Source organism: Gopherus flavomarginatus, chromosome 10 (assembly GCF_025201925.1).
Source record: "Gopherus flavomarginatus isolate rGopFla2 chromosome 10, rGopFla2.mat.asm, whole genome shotgun sequence".
NCBI classification, from domain to species: Eukaryota; Metazoa; Chordata; order Testudines; family Testudinidae; genus Gopherus; species Gopherus flavomarginatus.
Window position 1 is genome coordinate 61,096,003 of NC_066626.1, and position 25,877 is coordinate 61,121,879.

Genomic DNA, 25,877 nt, shown 5'->3' on the forward strand with positions numbered 1-25,877 from the left:
TACCTCAGGTGGCTCCCAGTCAGTGGTGCAGCAGGACTTGGCCCCACTCAGGCACATTGGCACCTCCTCCCCATCACGAGCTGCCCTCTCCCCTCCCTCGCCATCCAGTAGTGCACTACATGGCCACGCTGCTCCCAGAATAGGCCAACATACCTCTGCGGCCCCTGGGGGAGACACGTGGCACCGCGTACTGCCCCTCAGATACCACCCCTGCAGCTCCCATTGGCCACAAATGGTGCTGCAGGGGTGGTGCTTGCAGGCAGGAACAGTGTCTCCCCCCGCCCGCCCCAGGGTCACTGGGATTTGCTGGCCACTTCCGGGAGCGGCATGGGCCTGCCGCAGGCAGATGACCTATCTTAGTGGATCGCAGTTGGCTGGGAGAGTCTCCAGGATCAACTGTTTTAGATGTAGTCTGCAGATCCCCAGGAATCTGCAGACCACAGGTTGAAAACCACTGGAGTAGAGAGTATGCTTATAAAATTTGCAGATGACACCAATCTGGGAGGAGTTGCAAGCACTTTGGAGGACAGGTTTAAAATTCAAAGTGATCTTGATAAACTGGAGAATTGGTTTGAATTCAATAAAATGTAATTCCATAAATAAAAGTGCAAAGTACTTCCCTTAGGAAGAAAAAATAGAATGCTCAGCTACAAAGTGGGGAATAACTATCTAGGTGGTAGTACTGCTGAACAGGATCTGGGGGATTATCGCAGACCACAAACTAAATATCAGTTGTCAATGTGATGCAGCTGCAAAAAGGCTAATATGATTCTGCGGTGTATTAAAAGGAGTATTATATATAAGACATAGGAGGTAATTGACTTTTCTGCGTGGCACTGGTGAGGCTCTAGCTGAAGTACTCTGTCCAATTCTGGAAGGATATGAACAAACTGAAGAGGCCAGAGAGAGCAACAAAAATAGTAAAAGGGTTAGAAAACCTGACCTAGGAGGGAAGGGTGAAGAAACTGGGCATACTTAGTCTTGAGAAAAGAAGACTGAGGGGTGACCTGATAGTCTTCCAATGTGTTAAGGGCTGATATAAAAAGGACAATGATTCTCCATGTCCACTGAAGATAGGACAAAATGTAATCGGCTTAGTATTCTGCAAGGGAGATTTAGATGAGATATTAGGAAAAAATATCAATTATAAGGATAGTTAAGCTCTGGAATAGACTTCCAAGGGAGGTTGTGGAATCCCTATCATTCGAAGCTTTTAAAAACAAGTTGGACAAACACATGTCAGAGATGGCTTGGATTTATTTGGCACTGCCTCGGTGCAGGGGGTGGACTTGATGACTTCTCAAGGTCCCTCCGAGCCCTACACTTCTATGATTCTATGACGTGTGGAATTGAAATTCTTGTGCTTTTGATTTCATAGCTGTTGAAAATAGCAAAACTTTTTGCTAAAGAAGAACTATTCTGCATGAAAAGGGTTATAATTCCCAAGACTACCCTTATGTGCCTTAGTTTCTTCTGAAATATTTAAATATTAGAGACTTTTTTGCCCATTCTTTAAGTAGCTTGTACATTTTTTTTGGTGCATACTTTGTTGTGTTTCATTTGGACATTGAAATTATAACTTTCCCTCTCCTCCCCCTAATCCTACAGAATTCTGTTTTGGACAGACTGGGATGCTAATTTTCCTCGCATTGAGTCTGCTTCCATGAGTGGGGCAGGAAGAAAAATCATCTATAAAGACATGGATACCGGAGCCTGGCCTAATGGTCTTACTGTTGATCACTTTGAAAAAAGAATAGTATGGACAGATGCTAGGTAAAAACAACAATAAAATATTTATTATCAGTTTACTACTATTTGTTGTTTTATATAATGCCTAATCTGGATTGCAAGCAAATATGCTACTTTCTCCCCATTTAATTAAACACATTATGTATTTGCTGTTTTATGTTTTGATTCATCGAAGTTAATGAGAGTTCAGATCCTTAATATACATTTTATGTTTCTATGAATAAATACTGAACTTTTTCAAAATATATGTGATGACCCAAATCCTACTTACCTTTCTCATACAAATAGTATCATTAGCACTTGAGAACTACGTACATGTCAAAGACTCAGTTGTTGGTAAAGATTTTTCCTTTTAATTCAGGTGAATGGAAATTACTTTGTTTTTATTTCAATGGGATGGATAGAAGTCTAACTTTTTAATTGAGAGAATACAAGCAAAAGAGTAACCCATATGTCTTTTAAACAAGAATTTCTAGATAAATTGTGCTAGAGCCACTCTAAGGTGATGATTTTTCTTACATGCTTTGTCAGTAAACTTCTGGTTTTGCCATCTGTAGTGGCAAGGACATAAATACGTTCTGAGAATATTCACTGAAACATTTTCAGGCCTATAGTACTATCAAGTTAGCCCTGCAGATGTCCTAATTTTCACAAATTATTTTTTTATTTGGGTTTATCTTGTAGGTCTGATGCAATTTATTCTGCATTATACGATGGAACTGGAATGATAGAGATCATACGGGGTCATGAATATCTTTCCCACCCCTTTGCTGTCTCTTTGTATGGAAGTGAAGTGTATTGGACTGACTGGAGGACCAATACATTGTCAAAAGCCAATAAATGGACAGGGCAAAATGTTAGTGTGATACAGAAAACCAGTGCACAGCCTTTTGACCTTCAAATATACCATCCAAGTCGTCAACCACAAGGTAACTTAAACATAATTATCTGATTGCATATATGTTTACATCTGTATAATCCAATTTTTGGGGTATGTACTGTGTTTTCTACTTTTCTGATGTCTCAAGAAACATCTGCGTTGAGTTGTGGAATGTATAACAAGAAAAAACTTGGTGGAGGTTACAATTTTCAAATGTCACTTTGTTGCTGTTTGGTGGAGGGGAAGAATTAAATGAAAATTCCTTTAATTTGAATATCGCTTTCTGATTTGAACTTTTTTTTGTTTTGTCAATATGAAATGTAGCTCACAATATATGTCTAATACTTTCTATTTTGGTTTTCTAAAAACAGTTGAAGTATTGTCTGCTAGTATGAAAACCTTGATGTACACTCATAAAAGTCAGCTTGTGGACAGGCCTTGTCATTGGTTACATTAAATATTGGCTATTTTCAGTTTTGACAATGATCCTAGTACATTTTAAACAAATGCATTATCAGGATCACTAGACATAATAATCATTGAATTATCTGCCCTGTTTATCTTCCTCAGTGAAGTATTACACCTACTTATGAAAAATGAAAGAATAGGTTAAAAACTGTGTTCTGGAGGACAGAATTACAATGAATGTAATTCAGTTTGCATGAATACAATAATAGTGAATCATCAGTATAATTGTTTGCAGTTCTGGAAGAAATTACTACCAAACTTTGAACTTTTTATTCACAGTGGTGGGCACTTACTCCTGCAAATAGAACTACTGATATTAGTGGGACTAAGTGCTCACCAATGCACATAATGGGTTCACAGTCTGACATTGTGTTAATTTATGCATTATTATTATCTAGAAAAATATATTTAAATTATAGGAATAAATGTTTAAAATTCATCTTATAGCTGTCTTAACCTTCCTGTGAGAAACTATTAGGATTTTTTTTGATAGAATAAACATAATTTAGAAAGCTAAAGTTTGCCTGAACATTGTGGGATAATATGATATGCTTGACAGAGTTCCACTTTTTTTCCATTCTAAATTTTCTAACTTGCACTCTTGCTGTACACAATACAGAAAAGATGGACCTAAGAATGTGGCTTGTAACTGCTAAAATCAATAAGGGACCGAGGAATAATTGAAGAACTTGAAGTGTGAGGTCCTGTGTTGAGGGCATTTTGTTACAATTTCATCTTGACAGCTGACTACCCCTTATCTGAAACTCTTTCCTACCCCTCCAGTTTTTTTTTATATTTTTTTTCTAAGAATTAGGTAATAGAGAATATATAAATTAAACAAAAACTGATCATTAGACTTAATTCCAAGCCCAAGATTTTTGGTGTGGTTTAGGTAATTAGCATACCTTTCCTCTCTGCAACAAGTCCATCTACTTTTGCTCATATGCTATTAAAAAAACATTGCAGCATTTCATCAGGTTTTGCGTTCACACCTATGCTAAGCATTTTCTTATTGCATATACTCTGTGAGTTCCTTGAAGTTAGAGCTGATCCAGAATACATTGCATGCCATAGATTTAGACATCACAACTGTTGATAAGAAAAGATACAAGAGAAATTTAAAATATTAGGTGGAGGAAAAATAGTGACTAGATACACACTGTGCAGGGCTGAGGGGACATGAGCCTGAAACTTGAGTGTAGTCATTGTATTCAGTGGGGAACAAAGGGAGTTAATCAGTTTAAGGCAGTTGTTGCAGCAGTAGTTGGAAGGATCTTATTCTCAAAAGAAAAAACATGAGTTTGAGACCCTGAGGAGTGAAAAGACCTAAAAGGTGTTGTGGATGAACATCTGAAATTATTTTGGCTTATTTTAACTTCTTTAGATTGAAAACTGTTAATTTTGCACTATTTTAGTTCATCGGTTATGTGTCTTCTAAATAGTACCTGTACTTAAAAAATATTTTAAAGTGGTGCTTTGAAGTTTCTTCCACAAATATTTCTCCTCACCTTTGTATTTCCTCTTATTGAGTATCATGTTCAGAATCCACCTCTTTACTCTGATCACACGTGGTGGGGGCAGAGAGAGTCTGTCTCCTTCCCTAGGAGCTGGGCCCCCTCATATCACCATCACAGTTATGCCAAACAGTTTCAGCTAAACCCCGACCCATTCAATATTACATCTAACACAATGAATGCAGCTGGAGTGCATACAGATAATTCTCTATGGTTGTTAATATCTCCAGAGGGACAGAGTTAAGGTTGTGTTGGTGTCCACCTTAATTCTACATTTCCTGGTTTTCAAAGGTTTGAGTTTTGCTGAATTCCATGTTCTGGAAGGGTGTGAGATAGCACTGGGCAATCTAACTGTCTGTTGACATTACTTTTGATCATTGAATACATCTAGGAACTTGAAATGCAGGATGGAGCCCTGTATACTGGAAAACAGCAACTCTGGAGAAATAAGGGTAATAGTGGACAAGTAATTGAACATAGGCGCTGATGCTATACCAAAAAAGGAGCAAATGTGATCCTTGGATTTATAAACAGGGGAGTGGGAAAGAGTAGGGCGATGATTTTACCTCTGTACTCTGGATTGATACTGAAATGCTGCACGTAGTTCTGGTGTGCACATTTTTAAAGGATGTTGAAAAATTGGAGAGGATGTAAAAAGAGCTATTTAAAATTATTTGACGGTTGGAAAAAATGTCTTACGGTGACAGATTTAAAGAGAGAGCTTAATATGTTTAGTTTATGAAAGAAAGATTGAGCAATGATTGATAACAATGTGTAAGTGCCTTCCTGTGGAGAAAATATTGGTTACTAACAGACTCTTTTCTCTAAGGGAGAAAGGCATAAGAAGAACCAATGTTTGGAAGCTGAAGACAGACAAATTATAAATTAGCACACCTTTTTAACAGTGAAGATTATTAACCATTGTTACAAACAATAAGGAGAAATGGTAGATTCTCTATCACTTTATGTTTTCATATCATGCCTTTCTGGAAGACACACATTAGCCAAACACGAGTTATGCTTCAGTGAGACACGATTTATTGATCTTAGTATATGGAAAACTGGGTGAAATGTAATGTTCTGTGATATAGAGGAGGTCAGACTACATGATCTAATGATCCCTTCTGGTCTTAAAACTCTATTAATCTATGTATTATGCCATTGCTTTTCAAGATGTCTTGCAATATTTATAGTTTAGTGTATCACTTCCTAAAAGCTGAAAACTTCAGTGTCAAGAACCTTTGACACCAAAAAGACAACAGAATGCCTGGCTTCAGTCTTGCTTTATCTTTTTGGAATACTGGAGAAGAGGAGACATTAAAATAGAAAGTTTGTTCTGGTATGGATTGGGAACAGGTTAGCTATGTGGCTTGCCGTGAACTTATTTCTTATGCCCAAATTTGTTATTTACGTACTCAGTCCAACATACATTGAAATAAATAGAAAGGATCCAATTGATGTTAAAATCAGCTAGAACAGGATTAGATATCTAACTTTAGACAACAAAGTCTGAATATTTTCCCATTTAGTTTTGCTAAGATATATTCAGAGTGATTTTTGCCCCAGATATTTCTTTTTATGTAACATTCAGTTTTTTGTGGCGCAAGTCCCCTGAAAAATGGGGCCAGTAATGTCAAGTTTTCTAAACTCTTAAAGCTCTGAATCCTTGAAAAACTGAGAACATGCTGAGTTATCCATTCTTTCCCAATTCAAGGTTATACTTTAAAATCACGTGTTTAAAAGGTCCTTTCATACCTGAGCAACCATGAAAACAAATCATTTATATAAAAGTAATCTATTTTGTCAGTAACTTTCAGTGCTCCCTTTACTGTTTTATAAGATAAATATTTGAATTAGAGTTGTCTTCATCACAGCTCTGCTGTTTCTGCTTGATTCTTCAGTGAAATTATTCTCTAATTGTTACATCAAATAGTTGCCATGAGAGTGATTGGGGCACAATAAATTCCATACACGTTATTACACAATAAAGTGAAAGGAAGAGGTGAGTGGTGAAGGACTATATTTAATCATTTGAAAAACTTGCACCAGTAACTGGGAAGAGCACAAGTCAGAAACATAAACCATTGTATTATTAGTGTAGTTTAGAATATGGCATAAAAATGACTGTCCTGGGTCAGACCAATGTTCCATCTAGCCCAGTAACCAGTCTTCTAACAGTGGATGGTGCTTCAGAAGAAATTAAGAGAATAGGAAAATTATTGAGTGATCCATCTCCTGTTGTGCAGTTCCAGCTTCTTGCAATCAGAGGTTTAGGGACACACAGAGAATGAGGTTGCGTTCTGACCCTCTTCGCTAATTCCTATTGATGGACCTAGCCTCCATGAACTTATCTGATTCTTTTTTGAACCCAGTTGTACTTTTGGCCTTCACAACATCCCCTGGCAATGAGTTCCACTGTTTGGCTGTGCATTGTGTGAAGAGGTACTTATTTATGTTTGTTTAAACTAAATAGGGTGCAGATTTGAAACGGTTTCTCATTGTGGTAGGCCTTTAAAACTGTGCAAATATATAAAGGGCTCTCCGCATCTAATTATTTTAAAATTAGAAACCGTATGGCTTTGAATTATAACTGAATGTTTTAAGAAATAAAGGGGCCTTTTCCTGCATTGTATGGTACGCTTTTACAAAAACCTGGAAGATATTCAGTCATTAAAACCTGGTTTTAAACCCTGTATTCAGACCAAATTCCTCCATGGATAATTAGGTTCTGCTGTTTACCATTCTCTTTGCAATTTCAGTTGGAGAGGTTCTGTGTGGGTGTGTGTGTGTGTATGCACTTGCGCACTTATATATATGAGTTGGCTGTTTCTTTACCTAGTATTTTTTGTTTTGTTTTCAGCAATGGATGAAGTGATCTCTATTTATATATAAATGTGTAAAGTGTTTTGTGATCAGTTGTGATAGACGTTGATAAACATCATGATATAAATGACACGAATAGTTATGTGGTTACATTTTCTGTGCATTGATGGAAGATTGATTCCTGGCCCCAGGAGGTTGTTTTTATTTAAACTCTTTATTCTATCCACTATTAATATCTCATTGTATAATTCCAGCTCCTAATCCTTGTGCTGCTAACAATGGCAGAGGTCCATGTTCTCATATGTGTCTGATCAGTCACAATAGAAGTGCTGCATGTGCATGTCCTCATCTGATGAAACTGTCCATAGACAAGAAAACATGTTATGGTAAGTTTCTTATTTTTTCTTGGGAACCAAATTTTCTCTGATTTCATTAGTTTTTAAACTGGAGAGAATAGAGCTAAATAATCTTAAAAATGGTCTGTACAGTTCTTTTTAGTGATAATTTTGAAGGTACACCTACATTTTTGAAAGTGGATAGATTATTCTAATATATGCAGTGTGTGGAACTTTGATATTTTTAAATGTGTTCATTTTTTCTATTGCTTATGTATGTCATGTGTTAGTATAACTTATCTCTGTAGTACAGGAAGATTTATAAGTGTAAAGTGCAGCATCAGAAAATGATGACATAAAAAAATACTTAATAGCTTTAATCTTTACCTGCTCTTCTTCTGAAGTCTTCTTAGCATAATTTTGGGGGTTTAAGAACTAAAATGAAGAACATGCATAAAACAGGTAGCTTTGCAAGGGGCGGGTGTGTGTGTATAAAGATTATAAGCAAAGCTTTATAATAGCCCCAGAAATGTCAAATAATGTTGCTCATTATTCGTAAAAGCTTTTAATGCGCTCGTCTTTGCAGTACTTAAATAGAAAATTTTTAGAAAAGTATTTTGCTATACCGAAATGTGTTAAAGAAAACAAAACTTACCTCTGCAATTCATACACTGACGTATTTCTCTAAAACATCTTAAGTAGTTTAGAGACAAGGGAAAAAAAGGTTCTGTTTTGCCCTTGATATAGGCTATTCATGTATCATATATTAACATTATTATTGTGTATTTTGTAAGTGAACAATGGGCCCCTTCTTTGTTCTCCCCATGTTTTTATCTCATCTATTTGTAATCAGTGCAGACATTGAAGAGTTTCTTATAACTACTTCCATTTGTAATTCTTTCCTGATGTACATCAGTGATTTTCCTAAGATTTCAAATACCATTTGGTATTACAAAGATGTATAAATAGAGAACTAGATTATTATAAAACTTAGCGTAATTAATCCTCCTCTGCAAGGAAGAAGTCCTCGACTTTAGCAAAGCTTTTGATATGGTCTCCCACAGTATTCTTGCCAGCAAGTTAAAGGAGTATGGGCTGGATGAATGGACTATAAAGTGGATAGAAAGCTGGCTGGATTGTCAGGCTCAGCAGGTAGTGATCAATGGCTCCATGTCTAGTTGGCAGCCGGTATCAAGCGGAGTGCCCCGAGGGATGGTCCTGGGGTTGATTTTGTTCAATATCTTCATTAATGATCTGGAGGATGGCGTGGACTGCACCCTCAGCAAGTTTTCAGATGACACTAAACTGGGAGGCGTGGTAGATACGCTGGAGGGTGGGGATAGGATGCAGAGGGACCTAGACAAATTGAAGGATTGGGCCAAAAGAAATCTGATGAGGTTTAACAAGGACAAGTGCGGAGTCCTGTACTTAGGAAGGAAGAATCCCATACACTGCTATAGACTAGGGACTGAACAGGTAGGCAGCAGTTCTGCAGAAAAGGACCTCAGGGTTACAGTGGATGAGAAGCTGGATATGTCTCAGCAGTGTGCCCTTTTTGCCAAGAAGGCCAACAGCATTTTGGGCTGTATAAGTAGGGGCATTGCCAGCAGATCAAGGTACGTGATCATTCCCCTCTATTCGGCCTTTGTGAGGCCTCATCTGGAATACTGTGTCCAGTTTGGGGTCCCACACTACAAGAAGTATGTGTAAAAATTGGAAAGAGTCCAGCGGACGGCAACAAAAATGATTAGGGGGCTGGAACACATGACTTATGAGGAGAGGCTGAAGGAACTGGGATTGTTGAGGGAGGATTTGATAGCTGCTTTCAACTATCTGAAAGGGGGTTCCAAAGAGGATGGATCTAGACTGTTCTCAGTGGTAGCAGATAACAGAACAAGGAGTAATGGTCTTAAGTAAGTTGTAGTTGGGGAGGTTTAGGTTGGATATTAGGAAAAACTTTTTCACTAGGAGGGTGGTTAAGCACTGGAAAGAGTTACCTAGGGAGGTGGTAGAATCTCCTTCCTTAAAGATTTTTAAGGTCAGGCTTGGCAAAGCCCTGGCTGGAATGATTTAGTTGGGGATTGGTCCTGCTTTGAGTAGAGGGCTTGACTAGATGACCTCCTGAGGTCCCTTCCAACCCTGATATTCTATGAAGTCCTCTCATCGACATAGTGCTGTCTACACTGGGATTAGGCTGGTATAACTGCATTATTTAGATGTTTTCATACTCCTGAGTGACATAGTAATACTGATGTAAGTTTGTACTGTAGACCTGGCCTCAGAGTGCTAATAGTTTTAAAATACTACTTCCAGTCTATTCTTTCTTTGGAATCCTGCAAGGCTACATTGATATAATCGATTAGGAAAAGGTTTTAAGTACGTGTAAATTAATACACTTTACTTCTCTATAGTAGCTTGCTACACATTATATCAGCAGATTTTCATGCAAAACATTGTTCTTACATCATTGATACAAACTTTGCTTAAAATTTGTAAAATAATATTTAGGGGATAACTTTGAATCCAGTCAGTTTTCATTAAGGAACATAATATTTTCCTTTTTTTGTACAGAAATGAAGAAATTTCTTCTTTATGCAAGACGGTCAGAAATAAGAGGTGTGGCTATAGAGAATCCTTACTTCAACTTCATCACTGCCTTCACTGTCCCTGACATTGATGATGTCACTGTCATAGATTTTGATGCAGCAGAGGAACGCTTGTACTGGACTGATGTAAAAACGCAAACCATCAAGCGTGCTTTTATTAATGGGACTGGATTGGAAACAGTTATCTCAAGAGGTGAACAACATAATGTTTATTTAAAAGTAGTAGTCATTCATTATAATAAATATGCATGTGTACTAACTGTGGAATACATAAATTTGTCCACATTTCTTTTGATTTGTAAGTTAAATGGATTACTGAAAATTGGTGCAGAATAATATTGTTTATTAATAGACCAATACTAATGTAGTAAGACATTGATTTCATCTTTATAGAGGCATAAAACATATATGCTTTGGAATATAATTAAGATTTAGCTGGGATATCTAATATTTATTAAAAATTTAAATTTGTTTTATCTAACAGAAGAAATGCTGCCTTCCTAGAAAGGTTAGAAAGGAGAAAATTAAAAACAAAAAGCAGGAAAAAAATAGTGTACTGAAAATAGCTTTACATTTAATGCATTTTTATGCTCTCTTTCATGGTCAGTTACACTGACTTTGGAAGAAAAGATGAGTTCCCTCTGGACTATTGTGCTTGCCTACTTGTCGCCACTCAGATATATTTTGCCAACCACAACCTAAATTTCAAATACAAAGTGGCAGTAACTTTGGGATGATGCTTGCATAGTTTACACCTTCAAGAATTGTACTCTGTATTGGCTTTAGAATGTTTGTAATATTACCATTATTAACATACCTGTTGCTTTCTTCCACTGTGTCCAAGCTTCAACTGATTGGTATTGGTGAGGCTCTTTATCGTGCTTGACCATAGCCAATATATCATTGTTGAGGAGTGCAACCTTTCAATCCTGTTTCCTTCCATTACACTTGGCCTGTGTTAGTTTTCTGGCTGATTGATGCTTCAATGCTGAATTGTTTTTTTCTCTATTTTCATAATTGGCTAGCTCTTCTTATCACAGTAGACAAAGGAAACTGATAAAAAGGCAATTTTACTTAGATGATGTATGTGTGTACATGAACAACTACTAAGTCATTTACCCAGAAAAGAATCATGACTGGCTATGTGCATATTGCATCCTCAGTTGTACTCCTCATCCTTCTGTGGAAACACCAATATCCTTCTTTAGAAATAATGATATTCCTAATGCTTACTGGGCTCGCTGTGCTTCACAAAAGTTGATCTTCAGTGAGGAGCATTTTGACATCAATCACGCTGGTGCAGGTTGAGGGAAAGCCTAGACTGATTGTTCCCCTGCCAGCCTGCAAATAATTCTCCTCAGAAAAATGTAGGTATGTCCTGAGCTGAGTTGAGGTATCAGTGCTCTCCATCCTTGTGTGCCATCATTCTAGTACTGAAGGGTGACTTTTTTCTTTTCTTTTTTTCCCTACCAAAGTGAGTTATTGGCCCCCCAAGAAGGCACTCTGCTTGCCTTGAGTAGTTCCAGTCACCAAAGTCTCAGCATTTGATTCCTGTTTGCATTACACAAAGTTTGTACATTCCAGGAGGCAGCAAGTGAAATACTTTCAGATTTGATAGCACATAAGTAGATTGCACCATGCTGTTTTGCAGTGCTCTGCACTGTGAATGCAGAGACTGCATTAGCTCTGGGATCTGAACTCTGCTGTCTTCACATACTCAGCACCAGAATTCACCAGTACTGATGTTACTCCATTTTTTGGCTTCGTTGGCCATTTGGTGCAACCAGTGTCAATTCCTGTACTGGGAGCAGCCGGTCTCATCTCCAGCAGCAGGTCTCCTCTCCTCTGTATGAACACAACATTCTAAACCACCTGTTTGAAATCAGGAGGACCAGTCTAATGAGCACTTTCTGGAGGAATATGTATCTATTCAGAAACTGAAGTGATGGTTGACTCCTCAGAGACAAAATTCAAACAAGAACAGTACAAGGAAAATAGCTCTTCTGTGGAGGGTTGTACCTTTTCTTATTTTTATGATCAAATAAGTAATACTGAAGGATTTTCTTTAGCCCCTCTCCAGACAGTCCCAAGTCAAATTTTGACAAGTAGCGAGACTATTCTCTCCTTTTCAATATGCCGGCAGTGTACTTGTATTCTTTTCTAGATCAACTGGTGAAGAAGTGTCAGCATTTTCATTTAATTTTGAATGTTTCTAAGTTGGCTGATATATATATTTTGGGGAGAATGTTGTGTGTTTCTCACTGTCTTCATGAATCCAGTGATGGAGTCAACAGTGGCCAGATCAAAAACCACACAGACTTTCAGTTTGTATTTTGGACCTGAAGTGCTGGAATTCTTCTAGAAAAAAAGAGTTTATCAGCTGAAGTGGCTGAATGCCAGAAAAAATTGAGTTGTTGTATAAACTATTTAATTTTAAAAAAATGCAAAACTTGTCAATGAATTTGATGAGTAATGTATTATCTTTCTTTTTATATCTATCTACTTCTGCAGTGGCCACAGTTCATATTGCAAATTACCTTTCCTTTATAGACCACATGCAATTTGAACTTGAATTAAAAAACTAGCAAAATCTATAATGCCAGAACATGGCTCAAAATCAGCTGCATATAGATTCATAGATTCATAGACTCTAGGACTGGAAGGGACCTCGAGAGGTCATCGAGTCCAGTCCCCTGCCCTCATGGCAGGACCAAATATTGTCTAGACCATCCCTAATAGACATTTATCTAACCTACTCTTAAATATCTCCAGAGATGGAGATTCCACAACTTTCCTAGGCAATCTATTCCAGTGTTTAACTACTCTGACAGTTAGAAACTTTTTCCTAATGTCCAACCTAAATCTCCCTTGCTGCAGTTTAAGCCCATTTCTTCTTGTTCTATCATTGGAGGCTAAAGTGAACAAGTTTTCTCCCTCCTCCTGATGACACCCTTTTAGATACCTGAAAACTGCTATCATGTCCCCTCTCAGTCTTCTCTTTTCCAAACTAACAAACCCAATTCCTTCAGCCTTTCTTCATAGGTCATGTTCTCAAGACCTTTAATCATTCTTGTTGCTCTTCTCTGGACCCTCTCCAATTTCTCCACATCTTTCTTGAAATGCGGTGCCCAGAATTGGACACAATACTCCAGCTGAGGCCTGACCAGCGCAGAGTAAAGCGGAAGAATGACTTCTCGTGTCTTGTTTACAACACACCTGTTAATGCATCCCAGAATCATGTTTGCTTTTTTTGCAACAGTATCACACTGTTGACTCATATTAAGCTTGTGGTCTACTATGACCCCTAGATCTCTTTCTGCCATACTCCTTCCTAGACAGTCTCTTCCCATTCTGTATGTGTGAAACTGATTGTTCCTTCCTAAGTGGAGCACTTTGCATTTATCTTTATTGAACTTCATCCTGTTTACCTCAGACCATTTCTCCAATTTGTCCAGATCATTTTGAATTTTGACCCTGTCCTCCAAAGCAGTTGCAATCCCTCCCAGTTTGGTATCGTCCGCAAACTTAATAAGCGTACTTTCTATGCCAACATCTAAATCGTTGATGAAGATATTGAACAGAACCGGTCCCAAAACAGACCCCTGCGGAACCCCACTTGTTATACCTTTCCAGCAGGATTGGGAGCCATTAACAACTACTCTCTGAGTACGGTTATCCAGCCAGTTATGCACCCACCTTATAGTAGCCCCATCTAAATTGTACTTTCCCAGTTTATCTATAAGAATATCATGCGAGACCGTATCAAATGCCTTACTAAAGTCTAGGTATATCACATCCACTGCTTCTCCCTTATCCACAAGGCTCGTTATCCTATCAAAGAATGCTATCAGATTAGTTTGACACGATTTGTTCTTTACAAATCCATGTTGGCTATTCCCTATCACCTTACCACCTTCCAAGTGTTTGCAGATGATTTCTTTAATTACCTGCTCCATTATCTTCCCTGGCACAGAAGTTAAACTAACTGGTCTGTAGTTTCCTGGGTGGTTTTTATTTCCCTTTTTATAGATGGGCACTATATTTGCCCCCTTCCAGTCGTCTGGAATATCCCCCCTCTCCCATGATTTCCCAAAGATAATAGCTAGAGGCTCAGATACCTCTTCTATTAACTCCTTGAGTATTCTAGGATGCATTTCATCAGGCCCTGGTGACTTGCAGGCATCTAACTTTTCTAAGAGATTTTTTACTTGCTCTTTTTTTATTTTCTCTTCTAAACCTACCCTCTTCCCGTAAGCATTCACTATATTAGACATTCCTTCAGACTTCTCAGTGAAGACCGAAACAAAGAAGTCATTAAGCATCTCTGCCATTTCCAAGTCTCCCGTTACTGTTTCCCCCTCCTCACTGAGCAGTGGGCCTACCCTGTCCTTGGTCTTTCTCTTGCTTCTAATGTATTGATAAAAAGTCTTCTTGTTTCCCTTTATTCCCATAGCTAGTTTGAGTTCATTTTGTGCCTTTGCCTTTCTAATCTTGCCTCTGCATTCCTGTGTTATTTGCCTATATTCATCCTTTGTAATCTGACCTAGTTTCCATTTTTTATATGACGCCTTTTTATTTTGTAGGTCACGCAAGATCTCATGGTTAAGCCAAGGTGGTCTTTTGCCACATTTTCTATCTTTCCTAACCATCGGAATAACTTGCTTTTGGGCCCTTAATAGTGTTCCTTTGAAAAACTGCCAACTCTCCTCAGTTGTTTTTCCCTTCAGTCTTGATTCCCATGGGACCTTACCTATCAGCTCTCTGAGCTTACCAAAATCTGCCTTCCTGAAATCCATTGTCTCTATTCTGCTGTACTCCCTTCTACCCTTCCTTAGAATTGCAAACTCTATGATTTCATGATCACTTTCACCCAAGCTTCCTTCTACTTTCAAATTCTCAACAAGTTCCTCCTTATTTGTTAAAATCAAGTCTAGAAAAGCTTCCCCCTTAGTAGCTTTTTCAATTTTCTGAAATAAAAAGTTGTCTGCAATGCAGTCCAGGAACTTTTTGGACAGTCTGTGCCCCGCAGTGTTATTTTCCCAACATATATCTGGATAGTTGAAGTCCCCCATCACCACCAAATCTTGGGCTTTGGATGATTTTGTTAGTTGTTTGAAAAAAGCCTCATCCACCTCTTCCACCTGATTAGGTGGTCTGTAGTAGACATATGCTCTGTGATGTCACAGATAAAGCAAAAAGGCTGACAGCACAAGGATTCAGTTCAAGGGTACTTAGCAGGGACAGCCATTGTGTTCAACTTCCTCAGAGACCAATGGGTTCTAAACCCCATTCCCAAAAGGAGCAAAAGTTTCCAAGTTTCTGAAATATTTCCATGCAATATAGCTAGTTTAGCAATCTCAGCTTGACAAGATCTTGGAGAGAGACCAAGAACCAGTTTTACTTCAAAATATTTTCTTCGTATTCCCACTTGTGGGCAAAGAGGCTTCATACTGCAGAGTTTCAGAGCTTACCGGAAAGCTCTGATATTGGGCCATGTGAGTAGCTTCAAACATTTGGAACAAGGTGATAAGAGTGCCTTGTGGCTCCACTTGCCTTAGTCCCATCTCTTTCTCAGTCAGCTGTGGACAGAACTGTGCTGCCCCTGGACTCTGGTCTTTGATCAGATTTCTCTAATATACGTTTTTATGTATATGCATTGATTTAGGGTGTGTGTGTGTGTGTGTGTGTTTGGTTGGTTGGTTGGGTGTTTTTCAATAGTAGTTTTTAGATTGATAATGATAGCTCTGGCATCATGGCCAAGTAAGACTTTGAAGCATATGGATTCTAAAAGTGTATGTCTTGCCTCTATAGTATTCCTGAATTTGATGTTCATATCCAGTGTCTCATCTAACTTGACATAGTCATTCCCAGTTTGGTGCTTGGTTTACTGGACTTTTATGGCTGAACCTGTAAAGAAGAGTAGACTTTGGTGCTGGCTTGTCTCAGGAAGGAGGCTGTAAGAACTTTGGATATGATTCAGGTTCAAGGCCTTTGTTCTGTACATAATATGCCACCCTTGGCTTCTAAGTCCCACAGAGGGAGCAAGTTGAAGCCTTCATTACAGAGACCAGAGCCTTTTTCCAGATCCTAGTTGGAGTCCAGTTCTGGAATTAGGTACTACAACAATGGCAATGCTGTATCTATCTTCCTACATTACTGGTGCCATGGAGCCCTCAGGTTTGGAGTCTTCCTTAGTGCTTTCTTTGGCTCAGGTGCTGACTAGTGATGCTGAATCTGTATCTTTGGTGCCAGGGCCTTGATGCTAAGAAAGTAGGGAGAAACAGCACTTCTGGACTCGTGCTGGACTCCAATGTAATCAGTCAGTGCAGTTGGGCTCGTTGTTTGAGGAAGTCTTTTAACAGCCCGCCTATGAACCATCATCCCCCTCAGACTGAACATGAGATTTCATCACACATCATGATTGATTTTGTATACATTTACTTTAAAAATAGAAATTAATCTCTGAACCTGTTAAGGGAGGGTGATTTGTTCCAAATCATGTTTGTCAAACTGATGCTTTTTAAACAGCACATCTATTGCAGAGGTATTAAAAACAAACAAATAATGCTTTCCCCCTAAATTGCAAAATGCACTACCACTTATACAGTTTATATTTGGTTATTATCCTTGGACAATACGATTGATGTCTATTTTTCATTCCTCACTGTTTGCTGAGAATTATCGACTGTTTAGTGCAATTTCAATGTTAATTGTTGCTGTAGGCTTTCATCTGGCTCAGCAGAACATTAACAATTATTCATGCTTTAACAGTGGTTGATAAGTGAATGAGATTGCAATCTTGAACAATTTTGCTAACAAATTAAAATATAAATTATTTTTCCCTAAAACAGAAAATAATTTATTTGGAAAGGATACCAAATGAACAACCTATATTCACTTTTAATTTGCTCTTTCATGTTTTGCAGATATTCAGAGTATTAGAGGCCTTGCAGTGGACTGGGTGTCACGAAATTTGTACTGGATTAGTTCGGAGTTTGATGAAACTCAGATTAATGTGGCACATTTAGATGGTTCTTTGAAAACCTCAATCATCCATGGAATCGATAAACCCCAGTGTCTTGCAGTTCACCCTGTCAGGGGGTAAAGTATGATTATTCTTAACTGTCGGGATTTCATAAAACATATAGAAAGATTCCTTGTATTTGTCACTAGGCATGGTGGCTTTTCAGTACTTGCTTTCATTTTTAGGACTACTACAAAAAATATTAAATATCTTGGATTTGACAACTCATTTTCCCAGTCTTAATAATACAAATAGATCTTATTACAGTTATTTCTGACATTTCATTAACATGCCTTATATAATTTCAGGTCAGCAAGGGAAAATAAAAGAGTGTGTGTGTGTGTGTGCATGTGCACGCGCACAACCAACCATTTATATAAATTTAGGGAAAAAGCATAATTATAGGTGCTAGACTTGCTGATTTCTACCTTATTTGTCCCAAATGCATGTGCTTCAGAACTTTTATACAGAATTTCTTGCACTGAATACAGAAGACATTTATAACAAGCCGTATTATGAACTAGGTAGTACACCCATTCATATTGTAACAACATTGTATGTACTATTCATTTGATCATCTTTTCAAAACTGACACATTTAGAACATGGCGTATATAAAACCAAATTTTCAGTCAGTCTTGTTTCTTGTTAAGGAAGCTTTACTGGACTGATGGGAACACAATTAATATGGCAAACATGGATGGCAGTAACAACAAAATACTCTTTCAGAATCAAAAAGACCCAGTTGGTAAATATTGTTTTATGCTATTCTTTTTTAATTAAAGTTGTTTTAATATTGAAATTATTTGATGTGATATTTGAAGTGCTGTGTTTCATGTAGTATATATCAGTAATATAGAAGATATTAAGAAACAAATATATATTTAGAATATGTAATATACATTTAATTATCATTATTTTATTTTATCCTTTAAAGGCATTTGGACAGAGTCCACTGCCCATTGGAGTCAATGGGAGTTAGAGTAGATTTGTTATAACTTGATGAACTTGCATAAAGGTCTGCAATTGATGGTATATAGGCTGAAGTTGAAATTGTCCTAGAGGCATATTCTTTGACCCAAAAAAGATCCCGGGATATAGTCTTTGAATATATAAGTCTTTGAATATAGTATAATGAGTGTGTTTCTTTTGTGGGTGTAGGAAGGAAAGATATGGAGAACTCAAGCTTTAGGCTCACAACCTCTCAATGCTCAGTCTGGAACATATCTCCAGAGGGTTGTCTGCACCCATTTCAGAAGTAAAGGTGTGGGATATGTGACTTCATAAATTCCTCTAATTTGTTGCCCCTGAAGAGGTGGTGTTACATAGTAAAGCTGCTTTGCTGCTGCTGTGTGAAGTGGGAGGGAAGTGGCCCACAGACCTCTGCTCAGAATCCCATCTTTCTGATGAAAGACAATTTGGCCCTTTAAATTTTAGTTCATAGTAAAGGACAGAAATAGGAATAGAAGTAAATGTACTACCTATAACTGCTTTTTACTAAACATTAATATTGCTTAATGTGTGCCACTGATGTAATATGTTAACATTTATTTTTAATGTCGTTGATATATTAGCTAGGATATAGTATGTGAGAAACTATTAACGTTATGACTCTTCTTGACAAAATTATCTGCTATCATGTTTTATTCCTATCTTTTGTGATGGTGGTCATTCTGTTTTCTTTCTGGTATTTCATTTCTTCTGGGTGTTTAAATATCCCATTATTCATTTTGTCTTTTTGAACATAATTAAAGAGTTTTTATCACATATTGTTTTATGGTATCATATTTACTAAGCATGAATATGCAAAGTAAGCAAGAGAAAAAATTACCGAAATAATTAAATTGGCATTAAAGCAAATGCAAAGTGCTTTTCATTCTGAAAATCAATGTCTGGTATTTCTGTTTTGATACCTTTTACATTTTAAGAATATGAATTAGAGATAATTCAGTACAGGCACTTTATTGGCAAATTCTGGAATAAATATTACTGCACAATCCAGAGAATAAACCTCCTATGGAAAATATTCAACAAGCCTTTTCCCACACACTGGTATAGTTTCACATGAGTCATGTGACACAGAGATAAATTATGCACTTAGAGATGAAAAGGTAAGTTCAAGAGCTAAATCTCTATGGTAGATAAAATGATAAAATATAGAAAGGGAATAAATATGCAAGAACTCTGCTTGATTACAATCTTATAAAGGTGCACTAAATGTAGACTAAAGCAGTTTCTTCAGTGCTTATCTGAATTGTGCAGAACACTTTACATTGACTGTGAATATGATCATGGGGTCATGCTCTTCTTGAGAAGACATGCAGAAAGGCAGTTTGTATTAACTAAGGTGAAAAGCAAGCTAAATTGCATGTGCAGGTGAAAGAAAAGTGGTATACTCCATTGCTGGATGTATAGCAGTATTGCCACCGCTTCAGCCCCAATCTTACAAAGATTTACTCTGCATTGATCAAAATCAGTCACCATCTCTCAACCATCAATCTGACAACTTTGGCTTAAATTGAACTATTTAGGATAATTATCTTTTTTAACTGGTTTGATTTTTTTAACTTTTTTTTTTTTGAGAATGTTCACATTTGCATTCAGTAGTGAAATAACCTTAGTTGAGGAACAGTTAAGAACATTTAATGGCATAGTATTATCTGCATAATTTCTGATAGTCATCCTGTAGACCAGTGGCTCTCAACTTTTCCAGACTACAAATCCTTGCATTACCCCTGAGTTTCACCTCACTTAATAACTGCTTGCTTACAAAATCAGACAAAACATTACAAAAGTGTCACAGCACACTGTTACTGAAAAATTACTTATTTTCTCATTTTCACCATATAATTGTAAAATAAATCAACTGGAAAAGAAATATTGTACTTATATTTCAGTGTATAGTATATAGAACTGTGTAAACATGTCATTGTCTGTATGAAATTTTAGTTAGTAATGACTTCGCTAGTGCTTTTTATGTAGCCTCTTGTAAAACTGAACAAATATCTAGATAAGCAGTTGTACCCCCTGCAAAATCTCTGGTACCTCCAGTGATATGCATACTCCTGTTTGAGAACCACTACTGATGTCAGTGCTTAGTTAAACAATAAGGTCCTAGGTGAGCTATTGTGGGAAACTTTTTCTTAAAAATATTTGGAGGGTTATTACTGTTAGTAACCTAACAATAATAGATACTTAACAGATTCTTCTAGAATGAATAAATTAACTCTCTGTGTTATCAATGGACATGTAGGATTGTGCTAGTGATTAAACTATAATTGGATGTGTTAGTATAAAATCATCACAGCAGGAAAACAAGGTATAGCAAAAGAGGGAAACATAACTTAAAATAAAAATTATATACAAATATTGGAAGAATAAGGTTGTGGAGACATGTACCGGAACGTTGGTAAATGTGAGAATTAATGTTGCCATGCATTTCTATATCAAATGCTGAAGAAAAATGGCAAAGCATGTGTGCAGTGTTATAGAATATGGAGGGTTTGAGGCATGCTACTAAAAACAAGCTGTACTACCAAAGTCACAGGAGCAAAATGGTGATTTTAACCATCTTAGAACTGCCAAATCTTGTGGATTTTTACAGGGCCAGAAAAAGGCACCCCTCCAATCCTAGGAGTTGTCCCCCTAGAAAATTTCTGAGTAAAAAGAGATCTCAAGAACTTTTTTAAGGTAGAAAGTGTTAGGCAACTTTAATATAGGGTTTGCTGTTATATTCCTGATAATGTGCTTTTTACAATAGTGGAATGTTTCTTGCAAATCAGGAGATGGTTGTGAAGAGAGAACACAAGGACAGCATAGGTCTTGGTAAATGAGAAAAAAAATACAAAAAAACAACATAAAATGCAATTTCCTTGTATTTTTAAAGAGTTGTGAAGTTCCTTGACGTTTTTAAATATTGTGTTGTGAAGCAATCTGAGTTATTTAATACTTCATAGAAAAGTAGTCCTAGCGTCTATGAGTCTGTAAGTATACAATCCATGCATATGGATTTAAATAAACTTGGGAAAGTTCTGTTTCTCAGGAGTTTCAGCTGAGTAAAAGTTTCAGGTTTCATGTTCACTGGACAAAGACAATATGGAATATTGGGAGTGGGCTGACTGGTGTCAGGTGCCTCAGCATTTTAAATTGCAAGAGAGAACCGGTGCTTTTAGCTGAATGGGAGTGGAGCAAAGGAAGCCAACTTATACAACTAGAGAGAGGAAGAGCCTCAACAGAGCAACTGTAAATTGACAGTAAGAAGAGGAGTGGCTGAGCAGAATAATATAGCTGAGTTGGGGATGAAACTTGTCACACATTCAAGTAATGCCTTTGTGGAAATGAGGGTGGAACCAAGCAGAAAATTACAATTTCTTTATTTTTGACTTCAGAATCTTTGTCTAGCATCCTCATTTAAAAAAAATCCCTCTTTCAAAAGTTCATCTTACACGCTAGTTATTTTGCATTTTTCTCTCTCTAGGATGTTGAGCTAAATTATTTAGGTTCACTGTTATTCACTGGCTCAACTATAGTTACTTCTTGAACCAATTCCTGAGTATTACTTAGTACTAGCTAGTATTCTCTTGTGTGCTTGTTACAGGTTAGCTGGCAGTCATGCTGTCAGTCTGCTGGTGACAAACTCTGCTAAAGAAAATGAACCAGCCCAGATCCACCTGGGAATAACTGATTGCCTGTGTAGCTGGGCAGTAGTTAATTAGTTAACAAACAGCTGGGACTTATAATTGGTGATGTGGCCTCAGGCAGGAGAGAACACAGAGAGAAGGTACCTGGGAAAAGAATGCTGCAGGCAAGCTAGCTAGGAATCTAGTCCCAGTGGGATCTTCTAGAGAAAAGAGCTTCCTGAGCAGAGGAACCGTTTCCAGAATACAGAAAGACAAAGTTTCCGAAGAGAGGACTTGTCAGGGAGCTCACCAGGAAGGAAGGAAAGGAAGAATGATCCTAGGTGGGGGAGGCTTTGAAAGGGAAGAGCTATGAATGCTAACCCTCAGCAAAACCATGAAAGGACTTCACTAGGTAGCATGTGAGCCCCAGGTCAAAGGAATTATGTGCTGTTCTGAGGAAGTGTCTTCACTGTTTGACCCCTGTGGGGACCATGACTCAAGAGGAGAGACCCTTTCCTAGCTAACAACAGAAGCCTTGACTCCAGAAGAGGGTTCTGGGTCAATGAGGCCTCGCTTGTACGAGACCTGGACATAAGTGGGGTTAATAGACTATGGTTAATTCAGCAAGGATGCCGGGGTGGAGATCTATTCATGTAATTCTTTGCCTGAAGGGAAACTATTCAGTATGCATAAGCCTTATTGGATTTACTGAACACCCAGAAGAGGAAACTCAGGCAGAAATTTAATTGCAGCACTGCATGGGACCACTGTGGCGTATACCATGGATGATGGGCCCCATTACAGTGCTCTAGAATGACTTGTTCCAAGAAGTAAAGAATTAGCTTAAGGAACATAAGAATGGCCATATTGGGTCAGACCTAGGGTCCATCTAGCCCAGTATCCTGTCTTCCAATAGTGGCCAATGCCAGGTACCCCAGAGGAAATTAACAGAACAGGTAATCATTAGGTGATCCATTCCTTGTCACCCATTCCCAGCTTCTGGCAAACAGAGGCTAGGGACACCATCCCTTCCCCTCCTGGCTAGTAGTCATTGGGCAATTATAATGAGAATTAAGTTTAAAATTATTTTCCAGAACCAGGCTTTCTTACAAGAGTTCTGAAACTTTTGGTTAAGCTGGAGAAAAGCCTTTGTAACATCCTGAATGGAACTCTGAATTGCAGCAATGCTCAGAAATATTCTTTTGTTTTGTCTGATTCTTTCTGTTACTATTTGAACATATTTTATGTGGCAGATTCACTGGACTTATTTTTATTTGGTGAAAAGAAGACTCAATAATAGACTGGCCTATGTTGTTGGCTTGTCTTCTAATCTGTGTGTGCAACATTCTGGAAATAGAAGTTCATCATGATCTTATCAGAACAGTTAACTTGCATTTTATGAGTTTGTACTGCTTCAGAGTGAGTAATTGAAGCCTTCAGGCAGTTTTGGCTGAATAACTGTTTCTTTAAGTGGAAAGCAGCATTCCAAGCAATCCATTGTTAAACTAAACATTCCCAATTACTATTTATTGCTCAGTTTCAGTTGTAGTTAGTACTCAAGGCTGTTACACTTGGATTTTAATTCACTAATTGGAGCTATTTTCATATTTAAATCAAAATTCACAGTAGGCAAATATATCTCCAAGTATATTAAAATCAAACTTGTATTTGTCAGCCTGTTAGCCAGTATAGAACTCCCGTCTCCAATTTTGCCACCTGCTGTAATTATTAATTTATTCTAATTTTAATTTCAATCAGTTGTTTATGGATACAACCATTAAGGCCATCATTAGAATGTTAAGAGGACAGAATGTCCAGAGAATGATAAACTCATGTATGAATGGATTACCGTTGGGGGAGGGAGAGGGAAGGGAAGGGAAGAGTATTTACAAAAAACTCCTTGAATGTATTGCCTAATGAGTGGTGGGTTCAAGTTGCATGGAAGTGCAGATTGGTGGAGGAATGACGAACATTCTTCCAAACAATATTTCACCGAATGGAGGCATAATTAAATTGATCCATATGGTTGGTTTTCATACATAAAATTGCTTTTAAATTAGATAACAAATGTTCTCCGTTATTTCCTGTTTACTAGCTCTCCAGAATCATCTTACCTAAGAAAATTGCTGTAAAGATTGCCAAAGAGGGTCCTTCTTAATACGGATAATTCACACATGCAGAAATACAAAATATTCTCCTTTCCAAATGAAAGCATTTTCCTTTGAGAGAGTTTTGTGGTACACCACACATTCAATTTTATGGTACACCACACATGAAGTGTGTGTGAGGGGGGTGTCATTGTAAAAACTCAAGTTTTGTATTTATTTGTGGGTACAGCCATACCAGAGAGGGGGAATTCAACCCCAAAGAAGAGCAGGGAGAATTTACTTCCCTTTCTCCTTGGGTTATTCTGCTGAGGACAACAGTTTTAATTTGCAGCTGGAACAAATATTACCTGAGAAATGTGCTGAATCTGCACTCTCTCTAGCAATCATCTAGCACTCACTCCTCTGTCAGACCTATGCACTTTGTGGGCTGTGTATGCACACTACGGGACTTCCACTGCACTGTAGACCTGTCCATGTGAGACAGAACTGTGCATCAGATTCAGACCCTGACCATTTCTCACATTCTAGCACTGAAGATCTGCAGTCTACATTTAAACATTCAACTACGCACTCTTTGGAGCTTAATGGTTATAGATAAAAAGACGGGTCAGCCACTCTGACATCAATTAGACTTATTAAGAGAAATATTGAAGAAAATTGATAAACATAGATTGAGAGTGGCAGATGTAGAAAATATTACAAATAATACAAATACCAATTCTACTGAAGAAAAATGGAGAAAGAAAAAGCAAAACTGAAAGCGGGTGGGATGGGGATATTGGCCACTATGAACACTCAGAAGCACCCAAGGAACCATTAGGTCCCCAGATTATGAATGTTGGTAGTAAAACTAAAGCAAATCCCTCTATCAAAGAAGCTGAAATTAACTCTTATCTCCCGCAACTCATCACAATTACCTCTGTCTTTATATCAGTTGAATCACAACATCAGGGGGATCATCCAATATGTGATCTCTGGTAGATTGTGCAAGTCGAAGCACTGCTCTGTCTTGATCTAAAGAAATGGAGACACAACTGAGAGTCATTAGCATACTTATAACACGACACACCAAATTATCTTCTTATATTCCCCTCGTAGTTTCATGCGGGCATTGAACAGGAGGGATGATAGAATAGGAATCATGTGGCACTTCACATAATTACACAATCACCTTAACCTTCTCTCTGAATCTTCCGAAAGAAGGAGAGATGGATACAATTCAACATAACTGTTTAGCGTTGACATAGTATGCAGCCCTTTCATCAACAGAAGATGTAAGAGAATCAGCAGGGACCTGACATGTTCCTACAATACACTAAACTCCTTCCATGGGCACAGGAAGACACAATTTCTGAAGAGATAACATACGACACAGGACTAAAACCACATGAACCAAGGAAATATTGTCAGAGAGGTGTCACTGACTCTTATGCTGTCAGGAGGTGATCACAATACCATTTCACACTCTTATAGTGAAATGTTGCAGGTTCTAGCTGAACTGTGAAAGAAGCTGTGACTAAATGCTTTCTTAGGAAAGCAGGAGTGCTGGAGAAAGAAGGCTATGAGAGGATAGTTGGTCTTGTGGTAAAGGCTCTAGATTGGGACTTGTGATCTGGGTTCTGTTCCTGCCCTTCAAAGTTCTTTCTGAGCACCCCACATGAAGTATATATTGGTTTTGGAGTAGCTCCATGGTAGAAAATGGCCTCTGACAGGCAGCTGAAGTCTCTAGCTATGCATTTTTGACAGGAGACT

The 25,877-nt window shown here is 37.8% G+C and overlaps 1 protein-coding gene across 5 annotated transcripts in view; it reads left to right on the plus strand.

The window, feature by feature from the left end:
• The window catches only part of LRP1B (LDL receptor related protein 1B), a 1,302,041-nt gene that overhangs the window by 849,553 nt on the left and 426,611 nt on the right, over positions 1 to 25,877 (plus strand). For all 5 annotated transcript variants that reach the window (XM_050969143.1, XM_050969139.1, XM_050969140.1 and 2 more), the window contains 6 exons: positions 1,609 to 1,773; positions 2,434 to 2,678; positions 7,689 to 7,820; positions 10,341 to 10,568; positions 17,302 to 17,476; positions 18,052 to 18,146. In XM_050969143.1, coding sequence (XP_050825100.1) covers positions 1,609 to 1,773; positions 2,434 to 2,678; positions 7,689 to 7,820; positions 10,341 to 10,568; positions 17,302 to 17,476; positions 18,052 to 18,146 — 1,040 coding nt within the window. The remainder of the gene's footprint in view (positions 1 to 1,608; positions 1,774 to 2,433; positions 2,679 to 7,688; positions 7,821 to 10,340; positions 10,569 to 17,301; positions 17,477 to 18,051; positions 18,147 to 25,877) is intronic.